The sequence below is a fragment of the Echinops telfairi genome, unplaced genomic scaffold (genome assembly GCF_000313985.2).
Source record: "Echinops telfairi isolate 266 unplaced genomic scaffold, ASM31398v2 ScPeMD7_7421;HRSCAF=8459, whole genome shotgun sequence".
NCBI lineage: Eukaryota > Metazoa > Chordata > Mammalia > Afrosoricida > Tenrecidae > Echinops > Echinops telfairi.
The window spans coordinates 3,016,761-3,040,989 of record NW_022111321.1 but is presented as its reverse complement, the minus strand read 5'-3'; the positions used below and the strand labels follow the sequence as shown (position 1 = coordinate 3,040,989).

At 39.7% G+C, this 24,229-nt stretch overlaps 1 protein-coding gene across 1 annotated transcript in view; it reads left to right on the top strand.

Annotated features, from left to right (window-relative positions):
- Window positions 1-3,752: 3,752 nt before the first annotated feature.
- Window positions 3,753-24,229, top strand: part of GPR149 (G protein-coupled receptor 149) — a 71,600-nt gene continuing 51,123 nt past the window's right edge. Inside the window, exons 1-3 of the mRNA XM_004709081.2 lie at window positions 3,753-4,832; window positions 5,692-5,900; window positions 10,558-11,002. Of these exons, the coding sequence (XP_004709138.1) occupies window positions 3,888-4,832; window positions 5,692-5,900; window positions 10,558-11,002 (1,599 nt within the window). The 5' untranslated portion in view covers window positions 3,753-3,887. The remainder of the gene's footprint in view (window positions 4,833-5,691; window positions 5,901-10,557; window positions 11,003-24,229) is intronic.

The window sequence follows — 24,229 nt, the reverse complement described above, 5'->3', positions numbered from 1 at the left end:
AAAATAGACTTTGGGTCAGGACGTGGCACCCCATCAGACTCAACCGGAAAAGACTCCTAAAGGTCAACAAGCAAACCTGGAACTATTTATAGGCTTTTCTCTTTTTGTCGGTTTTTATTGTTGTTGTTTTGTTTTCTTTGGCTCTGTCTTGTTTGTGTGCTTATTATTGTCTCTGCATGCCTTTCTAGATAAGATACGTGGAATAAACAATCTGGAGGAGAAAACAATGGGACTGACAGTTCTAGAGGGACACAGGAGATGAGGAGGCAGGAGAAAGGAAGGGGGATGTCAACCATCCAGGGACAAGGGAACAAGTGATCTAAAATCAATGGATAGGAGAGTGTAGGATGCCTGGTAGAGCTTGGTCAATGGCAATGTAGCCAAGAGGAATTACTGAAACCTGAATGAATGCTGAACATGATAGTGGGATAAGAGGAAAGTAAAAGGAACTAGAGGAAAGAACTAGGAGGCAAAGGACATTTATGGATGTCTAAATACAGGCATGTACATATGTAAATATATTTATTTATAACCATAGGGGAATCTATCTATGTACATATATTTATATGTTAAGTATTAAGGTAGTAGAACAAACATTGGGCCTCTACTCAAGTACCCCCTCAATGCAAGAACACTTTGTTCTAATAACCCGGCATTCTGTGATGCTCACTTTCCTGACACAATAGCTGAAGACAAAATGGGTGCATAAGCAAATATGGTAAAGAAAGCTGATGGTTCCCAGCTATCAAAAGATATAATGTCTAGGTTCTTAAAGGCTTGAATATAAACAAGTAGCCATCTAGCTCAGAAACAACAAAGTCTACATGGAAGAAGCACACCAGCCTGTGTGATTATGAGGTGTCAATGGGATCAGGTATCAGGCATCAAAGACCCAGAACAAAAGATCATATCAATGTGAATGAGGGGGAGTGCAGAGTGGAGACCCAAAGCCCATCTGTAGACAATTGGACATCCCCTTACAGAAGGGTCACAAGGAAGAGACTTCAGGGTACAGTATAGCACCAATGAAACATTCAACTTTCTCCTAGTTCTTTAATGCTTCCTCCCACCCCCACTATCATGACCCCAATTCTACCTTGCAAATCTGGCTAGACCAGAGCATGTACACTAGTACAGATAAGAGCTGGAAACACTGGGAATCCATGACAGATAAACCCCTCACGACCAATAATGAGAGCAGCAATACCAGGAGGGGAAGGGGAAAGTGGGGGTAGGAAGGGGGAACCGATCTCAATAATCTACATATAACCCCCTCCCAGGAGGGTGGACAACATAAAAGTGGGTGAAGGGAGCATTGATCAGCGTAAGACATGAAAAAATAATAATTTATAAATTATCAAGGGTTCATGAGGGAGGGAGGTTGGGGAAGGGAGGTGGAAAATGAGGAGCTGATACCAAGGGCTCAAGCAGAAAGAAAATGTTTTGAAAATTTGAAAATGATGATGACAACATATGTACAAATGAGCTTGACACAATGGATGTGTGTATGAATTGTGATAAGAGCTGTATGAGCCCCCGATAAAATGATTTAACAAAAGAAACTAGATGGTGCCTGGCTATCAGAAAGAATAGCATAAGGGGTCTTAAAGGCTTGTCTCCAAACAAGCAACCATGTAAGTGAGATGTCAACTGAGTCTACATGAAAGAAGCCCACCAGGCTGTGTGACCCAGGGATCCTATAATCCAAATCAGAAGGGGGGAATTGTTTCAGAGCTTAACTTGTGAATGATGGATATTTGTATGGATTGTACTAAAAGCTGTATGAGCCCCCAATAAAATGATTTTTTAAAAATTATTGGTGGTTCAAACTCTCCCAGCAGCTCCATGGGAAACAGACCTGCCAATCTGCTCCAGTATTGGCTATAGCTTAGAAAACCCTACAGGACATTTCTATTCTGTGCTGTATGGTTGATATGAGTGAATTCAACAGTACCTGGCACCTGTTAGTTACATACTGTGGTGTCAATTTGGGACTTGAAAGGATTAAGAGTGAAAGGGTAGAGTCTAGTCTGTCAATAGGATCCTAGTCAATGAGGCCTCTGTGTGGACATGGCCTTCTCCTGAGAATTCTGGGAACTCCTTTATTTTCCTCCTTGGAGGTGGGAGACACCTCTCTCTCTCTGCTCACTCCCTGAGAAACGCTTTACTGACAAGAAACATGGCACTACACCCTGGGAGCGGAAGAAGGCACATGGACCTACCCTGATGCAACTAGACCTCGCTAGCCGAAGAAACCACATAGAGACCCCTGCCAGCGCTGAGATGCTTACAAAGCCACTGGATCCATAAGACTTCCAACCCACTGGCCTGTGACCCTCCTGCATTCAGCATCTTTTCATGTATTTCATGAGTCTGAAGAGGACTGTATAGATTGATATCAAACATATGGGCTTAGGGACTTGATCTGGACTGGGCTGGGACATTTTCTCAATAAACCTCTTATATACATGAGTGTCTATGAATTTGTTTCTCTAGTCTACCCAGACTAACACACCTGACAACAATAATAAGGTTCCTTACGTGGCTCAATGGTTTGAAATAGACTGCTAAATTAAGAGGTGGTTCAAACCCATGTGCTGATAGCAGGCAAGAGAGGCCCTGAAGATCACAATCAAGACAATCCTCTGGAGCAGTCCTACTCTGTAACACACGAGGTTGCCATGAACTGGAATTGACTCAATCGCAACTAGCAACATTCATATAATTTATTTAAATGGCAGCTGCTTTCTTGATGACATTGCCAGAAAAGAAATGGATTTATATGCCTAAAGCTAATTTGCCTCTACCCAAAGAGTCCACATAATCTTGTTTTAGCGTAATAAGGAATATAATGACATTATTGTGAAGTACAATATTAAAAAGACAAAAGAATGATGCTGACATGTTTTTTTCTTTTATAAGTAGCATTGGTAATATCCCCCGCCCCCCCCTCCAATAGATTAAAATAGGGAATTCTAGATGAGAATAAAAGCAGCCCCTTAGTGAGTGGAGTAGTATGGAGGGACCTTTCAAATTTTCATTTGTATTTTTATCCGGAGTTCACATCAATCCCGCGCAGGTATCTGGGTTCATTTCATATGTCAAAACCAAAGGGGAAGCATGAGCAAGGGCAGCGTTTCTTGCTTTGGATGAGGTCGGCTGAGAGAGATAGTTCCTTTTCTCATACTCTGAACTCCCCTCCGTTTTCTGTTCCTGCATCTCTCCTGCTTGGGGATGACTCCTCCTTTCTGCAGCTCGGAGGATCACAGGCTGATTGAAGAACACAGCGGTTCAGACTCTCGCCTGCGCTCGCTCGGGCTCCCTGTGACAAGCCGGCTGGCTCTTTGCTCTGTGAGCTGGCAGGGCTGGAGTCCACCTGACCTCTGCCTGCCTTGGGATCCAGCTCTGGAACCAAACGCCTCCATCTGACTGCTCTTCAAAGTGAACAGTGTTTGATTACTGCAGGTGACAAGCTGCTTTACTCCACTCCGTCAGAAGGACCCAGAAGGACCGGGCATCCTTGTTTTTCTTTCAATCTACCTGAGGAGCTTTTGTCTGTTTTACTTGACACTTGCTGTGGGAAGATTTGGGGGTTTTGTTTTGGAGTGGGGCTTGGGGGGTTTGTTTCATTGTGTTGGGCTTGTTTTAAATGGAAAGGTTGATTGAAAAGTTTCTTTCATTTTAAATGGAACAAAACTGTTAAATGAGGGTTGAGTGTGGTCTAGGGCAGACTTGCCTGACCATCTCCTTCCTGCAGGAGTAAAACTCAAACTGGAGGCAAACTTGGAAGGAGAAAATGAAATCTGCTTTACAGCGAACAGGTATGCTTTGTTTTGAGAAAATTCACAGACTCCTTGAAAGGGGGAATTAAACACTCCCCACGGACCATGTCTGTGCTTCTCAGCAACTTGTCGACCAATGACTCTAGCCTATGGAAGGAAAACTATAATTCTACGGACTTTTTAAATCCTCCGGGGCCTCTGAATCTCTTCCTTTTCTGCCTGACCTGCTTCATGACTCTGGCCGCGCTGGCGGGCAGCATCTACTCGCTCGTTTCCCTCCTGAAAATGCAGCACCGAACCGTCGTGTCCATGCTGGTGGCGTCCTGGTGTGGGGACGATCTCTTGAGCGTGCTGTCGGTGACCATCTTCATGTTCTTGCGGTGGCCGGACGAGATCCCGGGCTACGTCCAGTCTCTGTGCACCGCCTCGGCCTTGCTGTACACATGCCAGGGCCTCTCGAGCAACTTGAAGGCGACGCTCCTGGTCTCCTATAACTTTTACAGCGTGTACAGGGCGGTGGGGAGCCAGGCGGGCTCCCGGCGGCCGGGCCCGGTGCTGGCGGTGGCTCTGGCCGTGTGGGCAGCCAGCCTGCTGCTCTCGGCGCTGCCCCTGGGCGGCTGGGGCGCCTTCGTGCGCACGCCCTGGGGCTGCGGGGCCGACTGCTCCAGCTCCTACGTGCTGCTGCTCTTCGCCGTGTACGCGGCCGCCTTCGGGCTCCTCGCGGGCCTCGCCGGGCCGCTCGCTCACCAGTTGCTGTGCTCCGACGAGCCGCCCCGGCTCCACGCCAACTACCAGGAAATTTCCCGCGGAGCGTCCACGCCCGGGAGCCCGTCGGCCGCGGGGCGAGTGCTGCCGCTCTGCCCGGAGGATGCCCTGCGCCCGGCGGACGTGCGGGGCTCGCGGGGGCCGGACCTGGGCTCTGCTCCCGCCGCGGGCGCCGGGGCGCGCGGGCCGCTGCACGGCTGCAGGAGTTCGACCGTGAGCGTGGCGCAGAGGCGCTTTGCCTTGATCCTCGCGCTGACCAAAGGCATCCTCTGGCTGCCCATGATGGTAACACGGGCGCGACTGGGGGCGTGCGGCTGGGGACCCGGGGCGCTGGTTTGCAGCCTCCTCCGGGGATGGAGAAGCGCTCGCAGGCAGGCGGCGTCCCGGTGGGGCGGGTTGGCGCCCAAGTCTACGCCCTTCCGGGCTTCTTATTCCCAAATTATGGGGGACGGCGGGGGGCGGGGCCAGGGGGTCCTGGCGCGTTCGAGTTAGTTTCCCTAGGGGACCTAGGCGAAATCGGGGCAGACTGGGAAAAGGAGCGAGGTTTAAAGGTTTAGGGACAGGGGGTGGGGTGGGGTGGGGTGGGGGTGGCCCCTCACTCTTTTGTTCCCTTCTCTCCCGTCCCTTCCGACTGGGCGAGGACACCATCTTCAGCAGGGATCAGATGAAGGGCTGGTGAGGAGATTACACCACGCCTTTTGTTCGGATCTCCAGGCAGCGGACCAGTTAGGGTGGCAGGGTGGAGCTCCTGGGCGGAAGCGAGGGACCCATGCAGGACAAAGGCCATCTGGTATACCAGATGTTGATTCCACCCGCATCTTCTTCCCCAGGTCAGGGGTTGGGTCCCCCACTTGTAGACTGCCTCCCTAGTGGCGACTCGAGGTGATGGGCAGTGAAAACGAACATTGAAAAGGCAAAAACCCCGTCAAACCTTGCGTGGGGACGCAGAGTGACTCCTCCAAGGTCCTAAGAATCCGCCACTGAGGTCCAGAGAGCAGTCCAGGAGCAGGGCTGCAAGTTCTGAGACCAGAAGAGGGCCTGGCAAAGGGAGTGGAGAGGCATGCTTCAGGAGAGTAGGGGTGTGTGTGGGGGGAATAGAAAGTACGGTCTTGAGTTTGGTCTGAAACTCTCTACCCCTTTGCAGATCCACATGGTGGTCCAGCACGTGGTGGGGTTTCAGAGCCTTCCCTTCGAGACACTCAGCTTTCTACTAACCCTGCTGGCCACCACAGTAACCCCAGTGTTTGTCTTGTCCAAACGCTGGACCCACCTGCCCTGTGGCTGCATCATCAACTGCAGGCAAGACTCATCATTCGCAGGTGCATCCGACGAGAAGAAAAGTAAGTCCTCTGCGTGGAAGCCATGTGCACCCAATCAAATACAGTGAAGTGGCTGCCTGAGACAATGTCCAAGGGCAAAGGTGAATGGTCAGTAGCCAGGAGAAATTTAAAAAGTGAAATGATTTTTAGCACCATGTTAGAGTAGGTTTTTGAATGCGGCAGGTTAGTACTTGTGAGTCCAAAAATTATTGCAGATAAGAGACCAGGAGAATAGAATTCATTAAAAACCACAGGAAGTTAATAAAGAATCCTAAATGTTGCAGGACTGCCTCTCTAAACCTGGCGAAGAAAATGAACCTCCATTGCATATACAGTGTTGCTATGAGAAGCCTGAACCCAAACAGAGTTAGCTCAGGTTATATTAAAATGGAAACCAAATCACCCACCATCAAGTCGATTCCAACACACCAGACCTTGGTGTTTTTGAGGTTGTATTATAGCCCATAAGTATGTGATGAAACAGTTAAAAACAAATTATGAGGTTGTTGTTTGTCGTTTTTCAGGATTTTAGAAAGCTTTTCCAGCAAACGATGCTCGTACCTGTGAACAAGCCCAAAGTATACACATCTGCTGTAAAAATTAAAACACAAACACCTCAGTTCCAAGAAGGGACAAAAATGGCAATGCTTGTCAATATATGTCTGTATATGAGTCTATAATTCTATTCACTTTTTTAAAAAGGCATGTGCTAAAGAGCACATCTAGAAAGAGGGTGTGAGACAGGGTAAATTACCAAATTTTCTAGAGTGTATTTTCTTTCCCTGTATTCTAAGACAGGTATGTGAGAAATGACTTGTGTATTTTGACTCTGAAGGGAAAGAGAAGGATATTATCATTTAGTCATTCAACACAAAAAAACAGGATGTTCCACTATTTAAGAAACCTAGGAAGGCATTAGTTGATAATGAATTAACTATTCCATTAGCCATAGAAAATCCATTTCCTAAAATAGGGAAATATGTTACTTTTCAACTACGACACCAACTAAATTAAATGACAGTAGCTCATCACAGGCTCTTTTAATGGTGCAAAACTCTGAAGGACATCACAGTATAGTCTCCAATCAATTCAACAATATGATAACTTCTCAATATTGGATAGTCATGAACTGGGCATTTTCTATGTATTGATGACATACAAAGTTAGTGTGTGCAGATATTTTTCAAATCATCAGAAAATATACATTTTTACTGTTAAGATGCCACATTTTACTGTTGATAAGTGCTAAATTCATCTGTATCTCTAAAATAGTTATAATACTTATAATAATGTAACCTTTGTAATATGATGTGCTTGTAGAGATTACAGTAATAGCAATGACGGTAAGAAAAATTTATGAGTCAGAATTGACTCGATGGTAATTAGTTTGGTGTTTTTGGTTAGTAATGGGTCACACATTGAACTGCTAACCACAAGGGAAACTGTTGGGATCCACCAATCAGGTCCCTGAAGAAAGATGATGCTCTCTGCTCCGGGAGAGATTTTTAAAGTTTCAGTTCTGCTTTGTTCTACAGGATTGCTCTGAGTTGAAATCAACTCAATGACAGTGAATTGTTTATTTTTACAAGCTGATATGACTATTTGTCTAACATTATAATTGGCAAGATGTGACTAAAGGCAAACACTAATTCATGTTTCATGTTGAGCTTTTGGGTAGTGAACTTTTGCTTTTTAGAGCAAATGCAACATTATTTTCACAATTGTGGTCTAAAACCAAACTCGCTGCCATCCAGTTGACTCCAACTCATCCTGACCCTGTAGGAGAGAGGAGACTACCTTTTGGATTCGAAGACTTGAACATCATTATGGGAGTAGAGATCCTGATCAAAATATCCTGAGCTATATTCAGAATATCTTTAAGTTTATTCAAAGTTATTAGTCAATAAAAGATACTGATTGCACACAGTTTTTTAAAAATAAATAATCAGCTTTCCCCTTCACTACCCTCGCACCCCCCCACCCCCACTCCATGGCATGAAGTAGGAATCAAGACTGCTAATGCCTTTGAGGCCTTCCTCCTAGTATTAGTAATTTTGAAATATATAATTTCTCTTGATATCCTATTCTATTCAGCCAGTTATTAGCCAAAGCCATCTTGTGATAATCCTTTGCTATCATACCAGACATGATTCCTAACATTTGCTTCATTTCCTCATCTAGTCATTTACTCACTCACTCACCAAATATTTATTAGGGGAGTGGTCACTCTTTGCCTGGTACAGTAGTTCATGGTCCGTGGCCTGAATTTGGCTCAGAGAAATGGTTTTATGACCCTCACTGTTACTTTTACCCAATTTCAATTTTGTGCCACAGTTTTAGATAAGATTTTACATCAAAATACACACCGGGATGATGTTGAAAAATCTGACCAGTTGAAGGACAGGTTCCTCAAGGCAGCAATTGGCTGCAGTAGAAGGATCTGCTCCATAACTCCCCTTTTGTCGCAGTTTATATGTCTTGTTGTTGGATGCCACCCCAAGTACTGATTTTACCTCACTCGCCCTTGTTTCATAAAAGAAGGCACACATAGTCTTTGTCCTCAAAGAAAAGTCTAACCCCAGTACCATTGTAATTCATTACCTCTCAATCAGAATTTCATCAAAATCTGTCAAAACTTACCTCTACAGTTAAGAAAACTCACTAACTAGAAATGTGTTTCTTGGTTACACTTCACAACTAATGCACTTCCTCAGACCTAAAAACAAAACGTTTGACACATTCTGCTCTTGGGTTGATTAGCAGTAAAGCAATTTCACATAGCTGTTAATAACTATAATCATGGATTTAGTTAGTTTTCGATGCAAATCTGTTTACTGGAGAGATCGTCTTATGAGTTTCCTCTATCGCCTCACTTTTCATATCTCTAAAATAGGACCAATACACTTTTTATTGCGAAGGTTGTTGGTATGCTAAGTGTGGTGATCTATGTGCAGTACCTGGCTCAAGGATGTCTGTCTCTCAATGGTCTCTGTCACAATTCCCTTTTCTTCTCATAGCCAACTTCAGACGGCCTCTTTCTCCTCATGATGTGGAGAGAAATTCGCATTCACACCTCTGCACATGCCTTCAAACATCTTGCTCATTTTTGCTTTATATAATTCATAATTTAAAATAAAGATAATAAAATTTATAGCTATAGAACATCAATTTTAGTTCTGATAACTATACATGTAACAAATAGTTTGACTATTTAACAAATGCAATTCAATGGCATTAGTTATGTCTACTGTATTGTCATATTTTTTAATTTGGTATCACAAAACTAATATTTTATGAAAAAAATTTAATGAACGGAGTTGACAATAGTTTATACACTTTTTTGGAGAAAGGAGAAATTCATCAATAATTAAAACATTATTTCCTCCATTTTCCATGCTGTTAAAATAGGCTCAAAATTCAAATTCCACACTAATGGCTCGAAAAAGTAAGTAGAAATATAATTGAAAGCATGTATAGAAATGAACACATCCATTTTTATTTTTCCATTCTTTAGAATAGAAATTCTTCTTGTTTCTAGTCTGAGTCTGACAATAATAAATACTTCAAATTATGTTTTTCAGACAGAATTGGTTTGTAAATCTTCAATTATGGGAACATTTTGTAATAGAATTAATATAGGAAAGTCATCGGAGTATAAAATAAATCAAAATTTTACTGTTTTCTCCATAGAAGCTATATAAATTTTCATAATTTTATACACCAAGAAAAGCTAACTGTCTGGCTATAAAACACAGAGCTATAAATGGACAAATTTGCCTGAAATGAGCCATGCTTAAGAGATAAAGACTAAAATATTAAATTATATTTGCCATAGCACCTTAATGTAATTTCATACTTAATACATTAAAGTCATCTAGAATTCTTTCTGTCACCGCCTCCTTTGTTATTCTACTAAGACTTCTACCAAATTCTCCAATGAGTAATATTGTATTTAAAATACCATAATATTTTATCTGTTTTAAATAATAAAGCTTTTAAGCATTTCTGCAAAACATGCCTGTAATTAATGAGCTTTATAGACATTTTGTAAAGTGCTTCCACTTCCATTCAATTGGTTCTAAATTTATTAATGTCAGAAATGTATGCATTATATTTTAAAGGCTAAAATGTCTCATAACATAATTTTAAAGTATCAATTTATAAGCCTACAAATATTAGGAATAGTATGCATCAAACTGTTTAAAGAAATTATACCCGGTGGTGATGGTGTTGGCATAATATTAAAGTTATTTGTAAATGTATTTCTAGTAAATTAGAATTTATAAACACTGCATTTTATCTCCAATTTTTTTAAAGATTCAGATTGACAAGCAGACAGAAAAGAGTATTAAAACTGAATGTATCTGAAAGTGTCTTTATCTGTGGTTTAAATATTTAAATTAGAAAAACTACTTTAAAAGCTGAAAGACTCCTTGGGATTTTATGTATTCCAAACCCTTCATTGTACAAATTAGAAAAAAATTAGATCCAGAGTGATGAGATGACTTGATTATGTAGGCCATAATTACTTTGCCTAATTGACAAGAAGCAAGTGAAGGCTGTTTTAACTCATAGTAATCAGGTTGAATGCACTTTCCTATTTGAATTCACTATGTGTATATTCTATTGCTGTTTACATGTATCTCATTAACCATGGAGTTTTGTTTCTGTTTTCACTTAGCCAAGAGAAGCTTTGAATTCAATCTATCATTCCAACGAAGTTATGGAATTTATAAGATATCACGTGAAGATTACTATGAGGATGATGAAAATTTTATACCCTGTCACAGCCGGATGAACTATGATTTTGAAATGACAAAGGACTCTCAGAGAGACACCGGCAATTTCTTCAATGCCATCAAAGTGGAAATCAGCACCACGCCTTCTCCGGACAGCTCCACCCTGAGAGGCATCAACAAATGCACGAATACTGATGTCATGGATCCTAGTCCTGATTCTGGCAAAGACAAAGACATTGACCCACTGTTTTCTGAGAAATCAGGAGGTGATATTAACTGTGAAGAAGCTGCCTTTTTGGAAGGGGCAGAAAGAAGACTTTCTCACGAGGAGAATCAGAAACCGGACCTTTCAGACTGGGAGTGGTGCCGGAGTAAGTCAGAAAGAGCTCCTCGTCAGGTACAGTAAAGTTGTTCTTCCTGTGAAATTAAAAGTGAGACCAATTATGATAGGCACAAAATAATGATCTATTGCTTATTTAATTCGTCATGCCCATTGTTGCATTCATTCCCCTCAGTTAATTTTCATAATTAATTTTCATTATGAAATTTCATAATATTTCAAGGTGTCCCTGGAAGGGCTTTTTAAAAATCCATTATATGTTTTCACTTAAAATCCATACTTTTCAGCAATGACAGAGCTACATGGGATGTTTAAGATGGGTAGGAAGTTCTACTTTAATCTCAAAGCTCTACTTTAATCTGCTTACACTCAAAGGAGCTCCTTAGAAAATATGTTTCAAGACAGTGTACCATTAGGCTTTCCACCCCCACCTTACCTGCTCAAAAAGTGTCCCATTCATCCTCAGGAAAGGTTTCTCTTTTAGAAACAGGAAAATATTTCTATAACCAGCAACTCTCCTGGTGAAATCATAGTAGACCATTTGTACTGGTCCCTCCGACATCCAGCGGGGCTATAGCATCTTACTGTGCCTTTGAGAATAGAAATGGTTTCATACAGTTCACAAAACAAAGAACTTACACCTGAATCTTAACTCATTTTCTTCTAGAATGTTGAGAAATCCTTCTTAATTTATTGAGACTGAACTGTGGCATGGATAGGAGATTATTCCTTCCTTCAAACTCCCATATCTGATCACTAGAGGTGCCCTTGATTTCCATACTACTGATTGAACAGAAGACCAGCCTTTTTCTACAAGATTTAATGAAAATCAGAATTCATATGCACTTCACCTCTAAAATTAAGACCCTCATTCTACAAATATTCTGCTAGGAAATTTTATTTATGGATCAAAGCCATGTACATACAACACCCACTGTGAAAACTAATAGAATAACCTCAGGCTTCATTTACTCTCTTTGATTAATGGAAATGTATTAGAGCCTCACTGAGACAGCATCATTCAAAAAGGAAGTGGACTAGTAACCCTGAACATAAAAAATATGTTTAAAGGAATCATTATTATGCATCTTATTTAATTATTAAAATTACATAACATAACTAAATATTTCCCATATATTGAATAATACAATGGAAAGTGGAGGTCAAACAGCCCAATGTCCAGTGTTTTAAAAATAATATAGCTAGCACCTCAATGAAGATGAGAACCACTACAATTTTATCATCAATTTGTTCCTGAGCAATATAAACCTCCTAGTTTTCTTCTAGTTAAATTGAAATAAAATGCATGATGAAGCATTCGTGTGCATGAATTTGTGTGTACACGTATGTGTGTGCTTGTCCCAATAACTTGCAACTACTCTATGTACTACTGGGCTACCCCTTCCTTGGCTTACAGCTATCATGCTCTTGTCTGATGTTTCAACAATGGGCTCAAACAGAAGAACAATCGTGAGGATGACAGAGGACTGGACAGTGTTTCATTCTATGGCACACAGGGCAGCTATGCACCAGAACTGACTTGACGGCACCTAACAACAACAACAATGACAACTTGTATTATTATTTTATCACAAATATATACACTTCTAAAAATGCAAGCTTAGTTTTGCTGACTTTTCACTTTCTGAAGAATGTATGATACTGTACACAGTCTAGGACTTGCTTTTTTTGTACTCAATACTACTTCAGTTGACTCCATTTTCTTATTTATTTTGTTAAAGTACTGGGGAATTTCATCTAAATTATTGTAAATTATAACCCTTATTTAAAAGTCTTGGTTACAGTTTAAGAGTATAACAATAAATATGAGAGGGAATCAGACAAAATCCAACATACATGTGGGCCTTGTCCTTTGAAAATGAAGAAGCACAACTTATTCAAAGAAAGTACATTTCTATGGGGTGCTTTCAGATTCACAGCAACCTGATATAGGGTTTCCAAGAGCAAAGAATTTTATCTTTCTCTCAGGAAGTGGCGGCTGATGGGTTTGAATCACTGACCTTACAGTGAGCAAACAGGACACATAATCACAGAACCACCAGAGATCTTTGCAACTTACCTCTAAACACTTTAAATCAAATAATAAAGTGATGTATACAAATATAAAACTTTGATCAATCCATATGCCTTTCAACTGTAAGAATTTGCTTATTAAGTATTAATATTCTCAGATTTCTATGATGAGCAAATAATACATGAAAAGGTATATATGGAAAAAATATTTAGTTGGAAGATTAGCCATTACAGTATTCAGGGGGGAGATGTAACATTTCCAAACACCAATTACAATGAAATGAAATACTGTCTTAATTGTAATAAAAACACCAAGAAACCTTCAAACCATAGGATGATCTTGGTATGACCTTTCCACCATAAAAAATATAGTTAAAACTGAAATGTTAATGAGGATTTTTCCTATGACCATAAATAGTATTAATTCCTACCATGGTCTTTAGTAATTACTTCCAGAGAGCAGATACTATTTTAGAAAGCATTCTCATTTCCAGCCTTTCTTCCAAGTGCCTACTTTGCACTTAAATCAATGTAACTTAAGAATCTTATAGTAACTGTAGTAACCACTGTAGTTATTCTTTGCAAACATTTTCTTCTTTGATTTTCTATGATTTTGCTTTCAAATATTTAGGCACAACTTATCGGGAGCCCTGGTAAACTTAGCAGGCGATGTGTTGGGTTGCGGATGGCAAGGTCAGTAGTTTGAAACCACCAGCTGCTCTGTGAGATAAAGACAAGGCTTTCTATTTCCATTAAGAGATATGGTCTCCAAAACCTCGTGGCAATTCTACCCTGTCCTGGTGGGTCACTATGAATCAGAACCAACTAGATGGCCGTGAGTTTGGTTTGGTTTTCTCAAATCAGCTTGTAGGCGATGGTACTATATTAAATAGTGCACATCGTTTGCTGCTACACTTTAAAATGCTTTGTTGTTGTTGTTAAGTAGATTGAATTTCACATTTTTACCTTTCAGTTTGCAGCCAAATGCATAACAACTATGCCCCAGGGGTCCTAAAAATATTTGGAAGCTCTATTTCATTTTATTTATATTATAATTTTTAACAATATGGTTTGCATATCGTACACTTCCATAGGCCAGTCATATTAAAGAGATTGGTACACTCATCTCTACAGTCAGTTCCAGTGCATTTTCTTCCAGCTTGTACTCATTATTAGCTCCCCATTTCCCTCCGACTCAGCCCCTGACACCTATGAGCCCCTAATCCAATTACTGTCTATAGAACTTCACCCATCTCAGTCTGCATATACTGGAAAACATACCTCAAAAAAAAGGCCAAAAATAATAATAAAATAAACCAGAGAAAAAACTGCAATTGAGAAAAAAGCAGGAAGTTTTAAAAACTATGGCTTATTTTAAATGTGTCAAAAGGGAGATCAAATTATCGGATGTCATATCTTAACCTAATTACAACTGTCATGATCATGGTTATGATATTCTCTGTCTGATAGCAAAGCTATTCACATCCATCAACTATAGTCAGAAGGAATTCATCAGAGGCTTAATCCATGTAGGGACCCTGAAAATGGACATTGGGCTCCCACTCTCATCCATTGCCTTTTGCAAATCAGTGTTCACAATTTAAGCTCTTGACACCATTCCTGCCAACATATTTGGATTCAATTATTTATCATCCTTGGATCACACTGGTTGATGTGTTTCTTCCATATGGACTTGATGTGTTTCTTCCATATGGACTTGATGTCTCCCTTAGATGGCTACTTGTTTAAAGACAAGTCTTTGACATCCCAGGTGCTATTCTATCTGATAGCCAGGAACCATGTGGTTTCTTCACCACACTTTGCTGTCACGCCCATATTTTCAATGATCTCTACATGAGAGTGAGCCCTATTTTATTTTTATAATATTGTTTAGCTTTTTCTTAGAGTTCATATTGTCAATGAATTGTCTCATTGGAGATTTCAGTGTGAGTGGGACCATCTGATCAAGAAGAATGAGTTCAGTAAGTTTAAATGGGACTCAATGAAATTGATAAGAATTGAGAATTTTGGTGAAAACTGAATTCAGTGGTAAATCTGAACCCACCTAGTCACTTAATTTCAGACCTCTGATAGGTAGAATCATATGTAGTCCACCATTAAAATATTAAGAAGGAATAACCAGAACTTTCAATGATTTCAATGAGATGATAATTTTCTAGAACCCAAAAGTTCAGCCACTTATGGATACATTTTTAATTAACTTAAAAAATAAGTTTGGGAGTTATAACGCACTCTTTTTTAAATAATAAACTCATGAAACTTCAATTTTTTTTCAATTAGTGTCTTATTGTTAAAGTTTGCCAACCTACTTATTTATTATTGTAAATCGCGGGGGGTGGGGGGGGGAGTATGCTGTAATCAGGCTCTTTGAATCCATTTATAATCCAATCATTGTAGCATCGTAAAGGTGAACATATCTTCCTTTGTCTCAGTAGAATATAGAAAAATAGACTCTGAACCAAATTATCTCAAATGAGAGATACAATAGAGGGAAGTAACTGCATTAAAGTTCCCACATAAACCACTTTGAGGCCTAAAGTGCACTTCACCCAAGCCATGCTATTTTCAGTGGATTCATCTGTGTGTGAAAGGAAGACCAAAGACGTCTATTTGAAGTACGACATTGGGGAGGAATATTGAAAGTCTCTTGGACTGCCTGAAGAACAAATAAATCTTTCTTGGAGTAAGCACAGTTTAAATGCTCCTTAGAAATTAACATGGCAAGATATCGACTCATGTTCTTTGAACAGTTTCAAGACAGACCAGTTCCTGGAAAGAGACATCATGCTTGGTACAGTAGAGGCTTGGCCAAAAGAAGATTCTCAAAAGATGACATGACACAGTGCCTGCAGAAGTAGGCTCAAACATAACCATGATGGTGAGAGTCGCACTAGACTGGGTGGTGTTTAGTTCTGTTGTACATAGGGTTTTTACAAAAGAAATTAAATTAATGGGACCTAATAACTGCAACACAAACCAATTCGCTTATAGAATGAATGAAGTCTGCAAGATCCAATTTCCTAAAAATAAAGAAATGTAATTCCGTTTACAGGAAAACATTTTAACTATTTAAAAATTGATTGACAGATAAAAATTTGTTCTGTAACTTAACAAACAAAAAATTGTTTTGATCATCTTTTTAAAAATATATTGTTATTTCATGAAACAATTTTCAGAGAAAACTATAGAACCCCAAAATCAAGTAGACTATTGTAGATCATTCAGACTAGAGTTCTCAATTGTTTTGTGCAAGCAAATCAAGTGGTAATCTAGTTAAAACGCACATTGTGATTAACTGGTTCCCAGGTAGGTTCCCAAATTCTGCAGTTTGATAAGTTCCCAGGTGATTCCACCTCATAGTAGTCAAAATCAGAATCCTAGTCCGGATTTACAAAATCAAAGCCTCATAAGTGGTTTCTATGCACATTAAAATTTGAGAAGTATTTCTTTCGACTGTAGTCACTAAAAACAAACAAACAAATTCACTGCCATCGAGCTGATTCCCAGGACAGGGTTGAACTGCCCTTTTTCAATTTCCAAGACTGTAACTGTTTACGGAGTAGAAAGCCCTTTCTCCTGCAGTGTGCCTGCAGGAGAACTGTCGACCTTGTTGTTCACAACCCAAAGACTAACCACTATGCATCCGGAGCTTCTGTAGTCGCTAGAGGATGGATATTAAAGGACACGATAACACATGATTTTTTTTTTTGCATGGAGGTTTTTGTTTTGTCTAGTTTTTTAAAATCATTTTATTAGGGGCTCATCCGACTCTTATCACAATCCATACATACATCAATTGTGTAAAGCACATTTGTACATTCATTGCCCTCATCATTCTCAAAACATTTGCTCTCCTGACATCAGGTCCTCATTTTTCCCCTCCCTTGCTGCTCCCCTCTCCCTCATGAACCCTTGATAATTTATAAATTATTATTTTGTCATATCTTGCCCTGTCCAACGTCTCCCATCACCCACTTTTCTGTTGTCTGTCCCCCAAGGAGAAGGTCACATGTAGATCCTTGTAATCGGTTTCCCCTATCCAACCCACCCTCCCTCTATCCTTCCAGTATCGCCACTCACACCACTGGTCCTGAAGGGATCATCTGCCCTGGATTCCCTGTGTATCCAGTTCCTATCTGTACCAGTGTACATCCTCTGGTCTAGCCAGACTTGCAAGGTAGAATTGGGATCATGAGATTGGGGTGGGAGCATTTAGGAACTAGAGGAAAGTTGTATTATTCATCATTGCTACATCGCACCCTGACTGGTTCATCTCCTCCCCAAAACCCTTCTGTAAGGGGATTTTCAGTGTGGCCTACAAATGGTCTTTGGATCTCCACTCCGCACTCCTCCCCTCATTCACTATGATAAGATTTTTTGTTCTGATGATGCCTGATACCTGCTCCCTTCGACACCTCGTGATCGCACAGGCTGGTGTGCTTCTTCCATGTGGGCTTTGTTGCTTCTGAGCTAGATAGCCGCTTGTTTACCTTCAAGCCTTTAAGACCCCAGATGCTATATCTTTTGATAGCTGGGCACCATCTGCTTTCTTCACCACATTTGCTTATGCACCCAATTGTCTTCAGCCATCGTATCATGTAGGTGAGCACACAATGATATATGATGGTGCCTGGCTACCAAAAGATATAGCGTCTGCGGTCTTAAAGGCTTGAAGGTAAACAAGTGGCCATCTAGCTCAGAAGCAACAAAGCCCACATGGAAGAAGCATACCAGCCTGTGTGATCATGAGGTGCCAAAGGGATCAGTTATCAGGCATCAAAGAATAAAACATGATTTTTAAACATAATATATACTCCATAAGGTAAAGTAAGATTGGGAGGAATTATCCGAATTGCACAATACCTTTCCTACCCCTTTAAAAATGCATCTTTCCTTTCACTTTAAAAAAATAAATAACTAGAAATTTAAATTGGGCATGAGACAGCAGTGTTTCTTCTTGCACTGTTAGTTTTAAAAATGTGAATGCTCAAACTTGGTCTCTGAGTAATTTTTGACATTTTTAACTGAAGGAGCTCCAAGCAACATCCTAATGTAAATGAGTGTCATGTAAATTTTATTTTTGGCCACATCGATTTATTTAAAGTGGTTAGTTTATTACTCAATACTGAGAAATCTGAAAATTGTTGCATTGCACTTTACAAATGGCTCTAACCTTTATTGCTTTGATGATTTTAAAAAAGAATAAAGAATAATAACCATTGTAGACATTTTAGAAATGTTTCAAAAGCAGGGAGGAAAAACATGCAAAGCTAACTACTATTTAAATTTTATCATATTAAATTTCAGGCTCTTTCCTGAATAAAAATTGAATTAAAATATAATGAAATTTTGTCACACACTTTCAGAAGCCACCTCATATAATTTTGTTTTTTGACAAATATAGGATCGGGCTGAATATTATATGGAACTTACTATTTTCTCCCAGTTAACAGTATAATTTTTTCACTTAATTTATGCTGTTCAAACACTGTGTGATAACTGATATCATTTAGATGGCTCTTTGGAGTGTGACCCAAAACCATCCATCAGTATAAATTTTTCTTAAGTATTTAAAGACTTAGAAGTTGTAGCTAAGAGAATTACATGAAAATTAATTGGAATATTTCATCATGTGTTTTTGTGGTTCTTACAAAATGGATCACTTGTTACAATGAACTAAATTGAGCAGAAAACTCACTTTCTACAAATTCAAGGGGGTTTACATGGGATCAAAACTTGTGTGAAATTCTGCAATTCATTTCTTAAAATAGCATTATCAAAGAGAAATCCCATGGCTTAAAGAGACCTTCCAAACCAAAATCAAACCAGTTGTCCTAGAGCCAATTATAACTCATGACTGATCTGTCTATTTGTGTCAGAGTGGAACTAAGTTCCGTAGGATTTTCAATGATTTTGGAGGGAAGTGGATCTCCAGAACTTTCTTTCAAGGCACCTCTGAGTGGATTCTAACTTCCTATCTGTTGATTTGTATCCAAGAACATTAACTTGGTGCACCAACAAAAATTCCTGGAGGGACCATCACCTAGCTGTGGCACGAATCATCAGCACCCTCCTCATGTTGAGTGACTTCATTTTTGAACTCAAGTGATTAGAAAGGAAAAAGTCATAAAAGTTACTCACCATGTATTCTTTAACCTTTATTTGGAATTAATTTAGACCTGGTAAGCCATTGCAAAAAGAAGTGGGGGTAGCTCATAAAAAAGAAAGGAAAGAAAGAAAACATCGGAGTGGATGACAGAAGAGACTCTGAAATTTGTTCTTCATCATAGAGTAGCTAAAGTAAATGGAAGAAAGAATGAAGTCAAGGAGCTAAAAAGAAATGTGAAGGGGCAGCCAAATATTATAACATAATGTGCTAGGACCTAGAATTGGAAAACCAAAAGAGAAGGCATGCTCAGCATGTCTGAAACTGAAAGAACTCAAGAAAAAATTCAAGCCTCGTGTGGTAGTTATATAATCTATTGTCAATTTGAGAGAATTGCGAGTGAAGAGGTGGAGTCTAGCCTGTCAGTCCTTGTATAGCCAATGAGGTCTCTATGTGAGTATGGCCTTCCCCTGAGGATTCTGGGAATTCCTGGATTTCCTTCTTGGAGGCAGGAGACACACCCTCTCTGCTCACTCCCTTGGAGACTCTCTACTGACAAGATACATGGAGCTATGCTGGAGCCCTGAATTGGAACAGCCACGTGGAGCCCCCTGCCAGTGTTGAGATGCTTACAATACCACTGGATCCACAAGACTTCCTACCAACTATCCTGTGATCTTCCAGCACTCAGCATCATTGCATGTGTTTCATGAGTCTGAAGAGGACTTTATAGATTGCTATCAAGCATATGGGCTAATGTCAGGTTTATGGACTTGAACTGGACTACGCTGGGATGTTTTTTCAATATTCAATTGCTCTTGTATATAAACCTCTTTCTTATACACATATGAGTGTCTAAGAATTTGTTTCTCCAGTCTACCTGGACTAACATACCTAGAAGTGCAATTTTGGACGATTTTGTAGGTAAAATATCGAATGATGCAGGAAGCATCAAAAGAAAATGGAAAGAAACACAAAGCCACTGTACTAAAAAGAACTAGTTGAAATCCCATTTCAGAAGATAGCATTTGAGCAAGAACCCTTGGTACTGAGGGAAGAAGTTTAAACTGCATTGAATGCATTAGGCAAAAACAAGCCTTCAGTAATTGATGGAATACTCATTGAAATGTTTCAGAAGCACTGAAAACACTGACTCATCTATGCCAGGAAATTTGGAAGACAACTAGTTGGCCAACTGACAGAAAGAGATCCCTATCTGTGCCCATTCCAAAGTAAGATGATCCAACAGAGTATTCAAACTATAGAATGATACCATTGATGTCACACACAAGTAAAATTTTGCTTAAGATCACCCAACAATGGTTGCAACAGTCCATTGACAGGGAACTGCCAAAAGTTCAGGCTGGATTTAGAAGAGGGTGTGGAACAAAAGATATCATTGCTGATGTCAGATGGATCTTTACTCAAAGTAAAGAATACCAGAAAGACGTTTACTTGTGTTTCATTGACTACACATAGGCAGACAAATATATGGACTGTAACTGTGAGAAGAATGGAAATTCCAGAACACTTTAATATGCTACTGCAGAACTTTAACATGGATCAGAAGGTAGTTGTGAGGACAGACAAGGGAAGACTGTAAGGTTTCAAATCAAGAAAGGTGTGCGTCAGGGTTGTATCCTCTCACCATATTTGTGCGATCTCTATGAGCACCAAACAAAGGAGCTGAATTATGTGAAGAAGAGTGTGGCGCCAGGATTAGAGGAAGACTTACTATTACCTGCAAGACACAGATAGCACAACCTTACTTGCTGAAAGTGAAGAGAAATCAAAGCACTTGCTGATGAAGATCAAGGATTGTAGTCTTCAGTATGGATTACAACTCAATGGAAGGGACACCAAAATCCTCACAACTGGACCAATAACATCATGGTAAATGGAGAAAGGGTTGAAGTGGTCATGGATTTTGTCTTACTTGGACCCACAATCAATGCTCATGAATACAGCAGTCAAGAGACCAAAAGGCAGATTGCATTAGGCAGATCTGCTGCATAAAACCTCATTAGAATACTGAAGAGCAAGGATGTTACTTTGAGGGCAAAGTTGTGCCTAACTCAAACCATGCTGTTCCCCATTGCATCATGTGTACATGAATGTTGGACATTGAATAAGGAAGACCGTAGAAGAATCGCTGCATTTGGAATGTGGTGCTGGAGAAGAAGATTGAACGTACCTTGGACTGCTAAAAGAATAAGTCAATCTGCAGTGGGAGATGTAAGGTCAGAGCGCTCCTTACAGGCAAACATGGCAGGAATTCATCTTACATATTTTGGACATGTTATCAGGAGAGACCAGTCCCTGGAGAAGGACATGATGTTTGGTAACATAGAGGGACGGTGAAAAAGAGGAGAGTTCTCAACGAGATGGACTGACACAGTGACTGTATCAATGGGCTCAGACATAAGAGCAATTTTGAGGATGGTGCAGGACTGGGCAGTGTTTCGTGGTAGTGTGCGCAGGGTTGATATGGTTTGGAGCCGACGCAATGGCACCTAGCAACAACACCAACAAGCTGTTGCAAAGATTGTTCCAAGAGTTTCCAATATATCTTCTATCCAGATTCCACTCATGTTAACATAATACATAACATTAATGCAAAGATCAGGAAAAGGAAAAACGAATCTGCCGACATTTAAATTTCATAAAAAAACAAAATTTTTCGTTTTGGGGCGGGGGTGTCAAAATTTAAATCCAGGATCACAGGTTGAATGTGTTGTCATGTCATCTTTTATTGTGATTGTGTATCATCCAGTCGATTCCAACTCATAGTAATCCTGTAGGATAGAGTAGAACTGTCTCATGCAGTTTCCAAGACTGTAATCCTCATGGGAGCAGATCAAGAGATCTTTTCTCCCATGGAATTCAAACTGCTGGTTTGACACTTACCCTTTGCACCATCATAGGCCTTTCATGTCTCCTTTAACATCTAACAGTGCCTCTGTCTTCCTTTGCTTTGCATGATTTGACACTTTGCATGAAGACTACTGGTGTGGTGCAATTTCATGGCATGGCTCTTCTAGCCATAGTCTTTGAATTCCCACCAAATAATTTTTTCACTAGCTTTCTGCAACTTGGAACTAGAAAAATACATTCTAGTTCCTCTTCCACTTGCAGTTATATTCATGGGATATTTATGTATATCCTCACAGTGTTATATTGTCTCATTATGCAAAAGATTACTTTCCTGAACCTTACTGCTTATCAATTCACTCAAATCATTTTAGCAGCAAAGTTGACCTCCCATAAACAAACTGTGGTAACTTAGTCTTTTTATTTATTTATTTTTTTTCCTCTAGTTCTTTATTTTTTATTTATTTATTTATTTATTTTATGGGCCAAATAGAATTTTTTTTTTAAACATTTTATTAGGGGCTCATACAACTGTTATCCCAATCCATACACACATCAATTGTGTAAAGCGTATTTGTACATCATTTCTCAAAACATTTTCTCTCCATTTAAACCCCCGACATTAGGTCCTCATTTTTCCCCTCCCTCCCCGCTCCCCCCTCCCACATGAGCCCTTGATAGTTTATAAATGGGTATTTTGTCATATCTTGCCCTGTCCGACTTCTCCCTTTTTAATCACAAAACCCAGAATCAAATTGTAGTCAATGTTTTTTCTCCTTTACTCTGTGAAATGTTCCATACCTCTTACGATTGCTTTCACTTATTTAGCAGCCTATTGTACTACTGATTCTCCGTTTGTTGAACAGCAGCTAACACCCACAAGCCATTTTTGCTCATGCTGCTGCTTAGCCACAAAATCCCCATTTGGATCCAAATAGATCTCATATCTATCTGTTCAATTTAATCTTGTTCCATGTAGTCCACCCTTACAACCTTTTATTAGCCTTTTGAGTATGAATTCTACCCATCACCTGACTTCTACATTAAAACACCTACTTGACATCAAATCAGCTCTGACTCATGCCAAGCCCACGTGGGTAAGGGTAGAATTGTGCTCCATAGGGTTTCAATAGTTGGTTTTCCAGAAGTACATCATCAGGCATTTTTCCTAAGGCACTTGTGGGTGGACACTAACTTCCAATCTTTCAGCGAGCAGTCAAGCATGCTAACCATTTGCACTTCCCAAAGACTTCACTATGATTTCCAAATGTGTGTCATCCATGGATTTGAAAAGCTATATTTTAACCTAACTTAATGATTTAAAATGTAGAAGAAAGCCGTGTCAAGGACAGAGACCTGCTGCGCACCACTATAAGGAGGTCCTTCTGTTCATTTTCATTTGAAAACAACTTTCGCACTGTGGTGCCAATAGTATTAACTTGTTTAATTATCCTTGCAATCAATATACTTTTTCTTCATTTTATTTACAAATATGTCATAAGACTACTATAAGAGGCTCTAATGCTAATATAACTTTATAATGTATTTCTTTATCCAAAATATTTTTAACTTATTCAGTATAAAGATATATGTTTCTTGCTTTCAGTCCCTTACATCCAGTTGTGGGAAGTAGACCTTCAATATAGTTGCACATCAGTGAGAAAAATGTGGAAAAATATAGATACTGAAAAGGTGAAATATGTCTAACAACTCTAAAGAAGAAAGGAAATGCTTTAGTAAGACACGGTCTTGAGGAATTCATTCTTGAGTATCTTACTCATACGGGTTCCTTTGCTTGGTTATCAAACCGTTCTTCCATCAGTAGATTTTAGAAACTTTCTAGGAATTGATGTAAATATCATGTCTAATTTATTGAATTCATTTCTCCTTTGAAAAATTAGAAACATTTGCAGATTCTTAATAGTCAATTTCCCATTTAGTGAAAGATAATCTACAACAACCTTGTTTTTACAGTAAATGTGTTCAGTAACTTTGAGGGCGATTCTTTTGAAAAAAAAATCACATTTTCCTGCAATTTGAATGTCCTTTCTTACTATCTCTTGTATTAAATGGAGGCTTCTTCTACCCTCTTAAATGTTTTCTTTGTGTGTTTTTAAGCCACTTACAAAGGAAATAAAAGCAAAATTGTAGCTGTGGCAATCTGCCTCTTCTGTGTCATCCCACATCGTTGTGGCTCTGGCAGCAAGCACTGGGCTTAATGCTTTCTACAATCTATTTAGATATACTTCTAA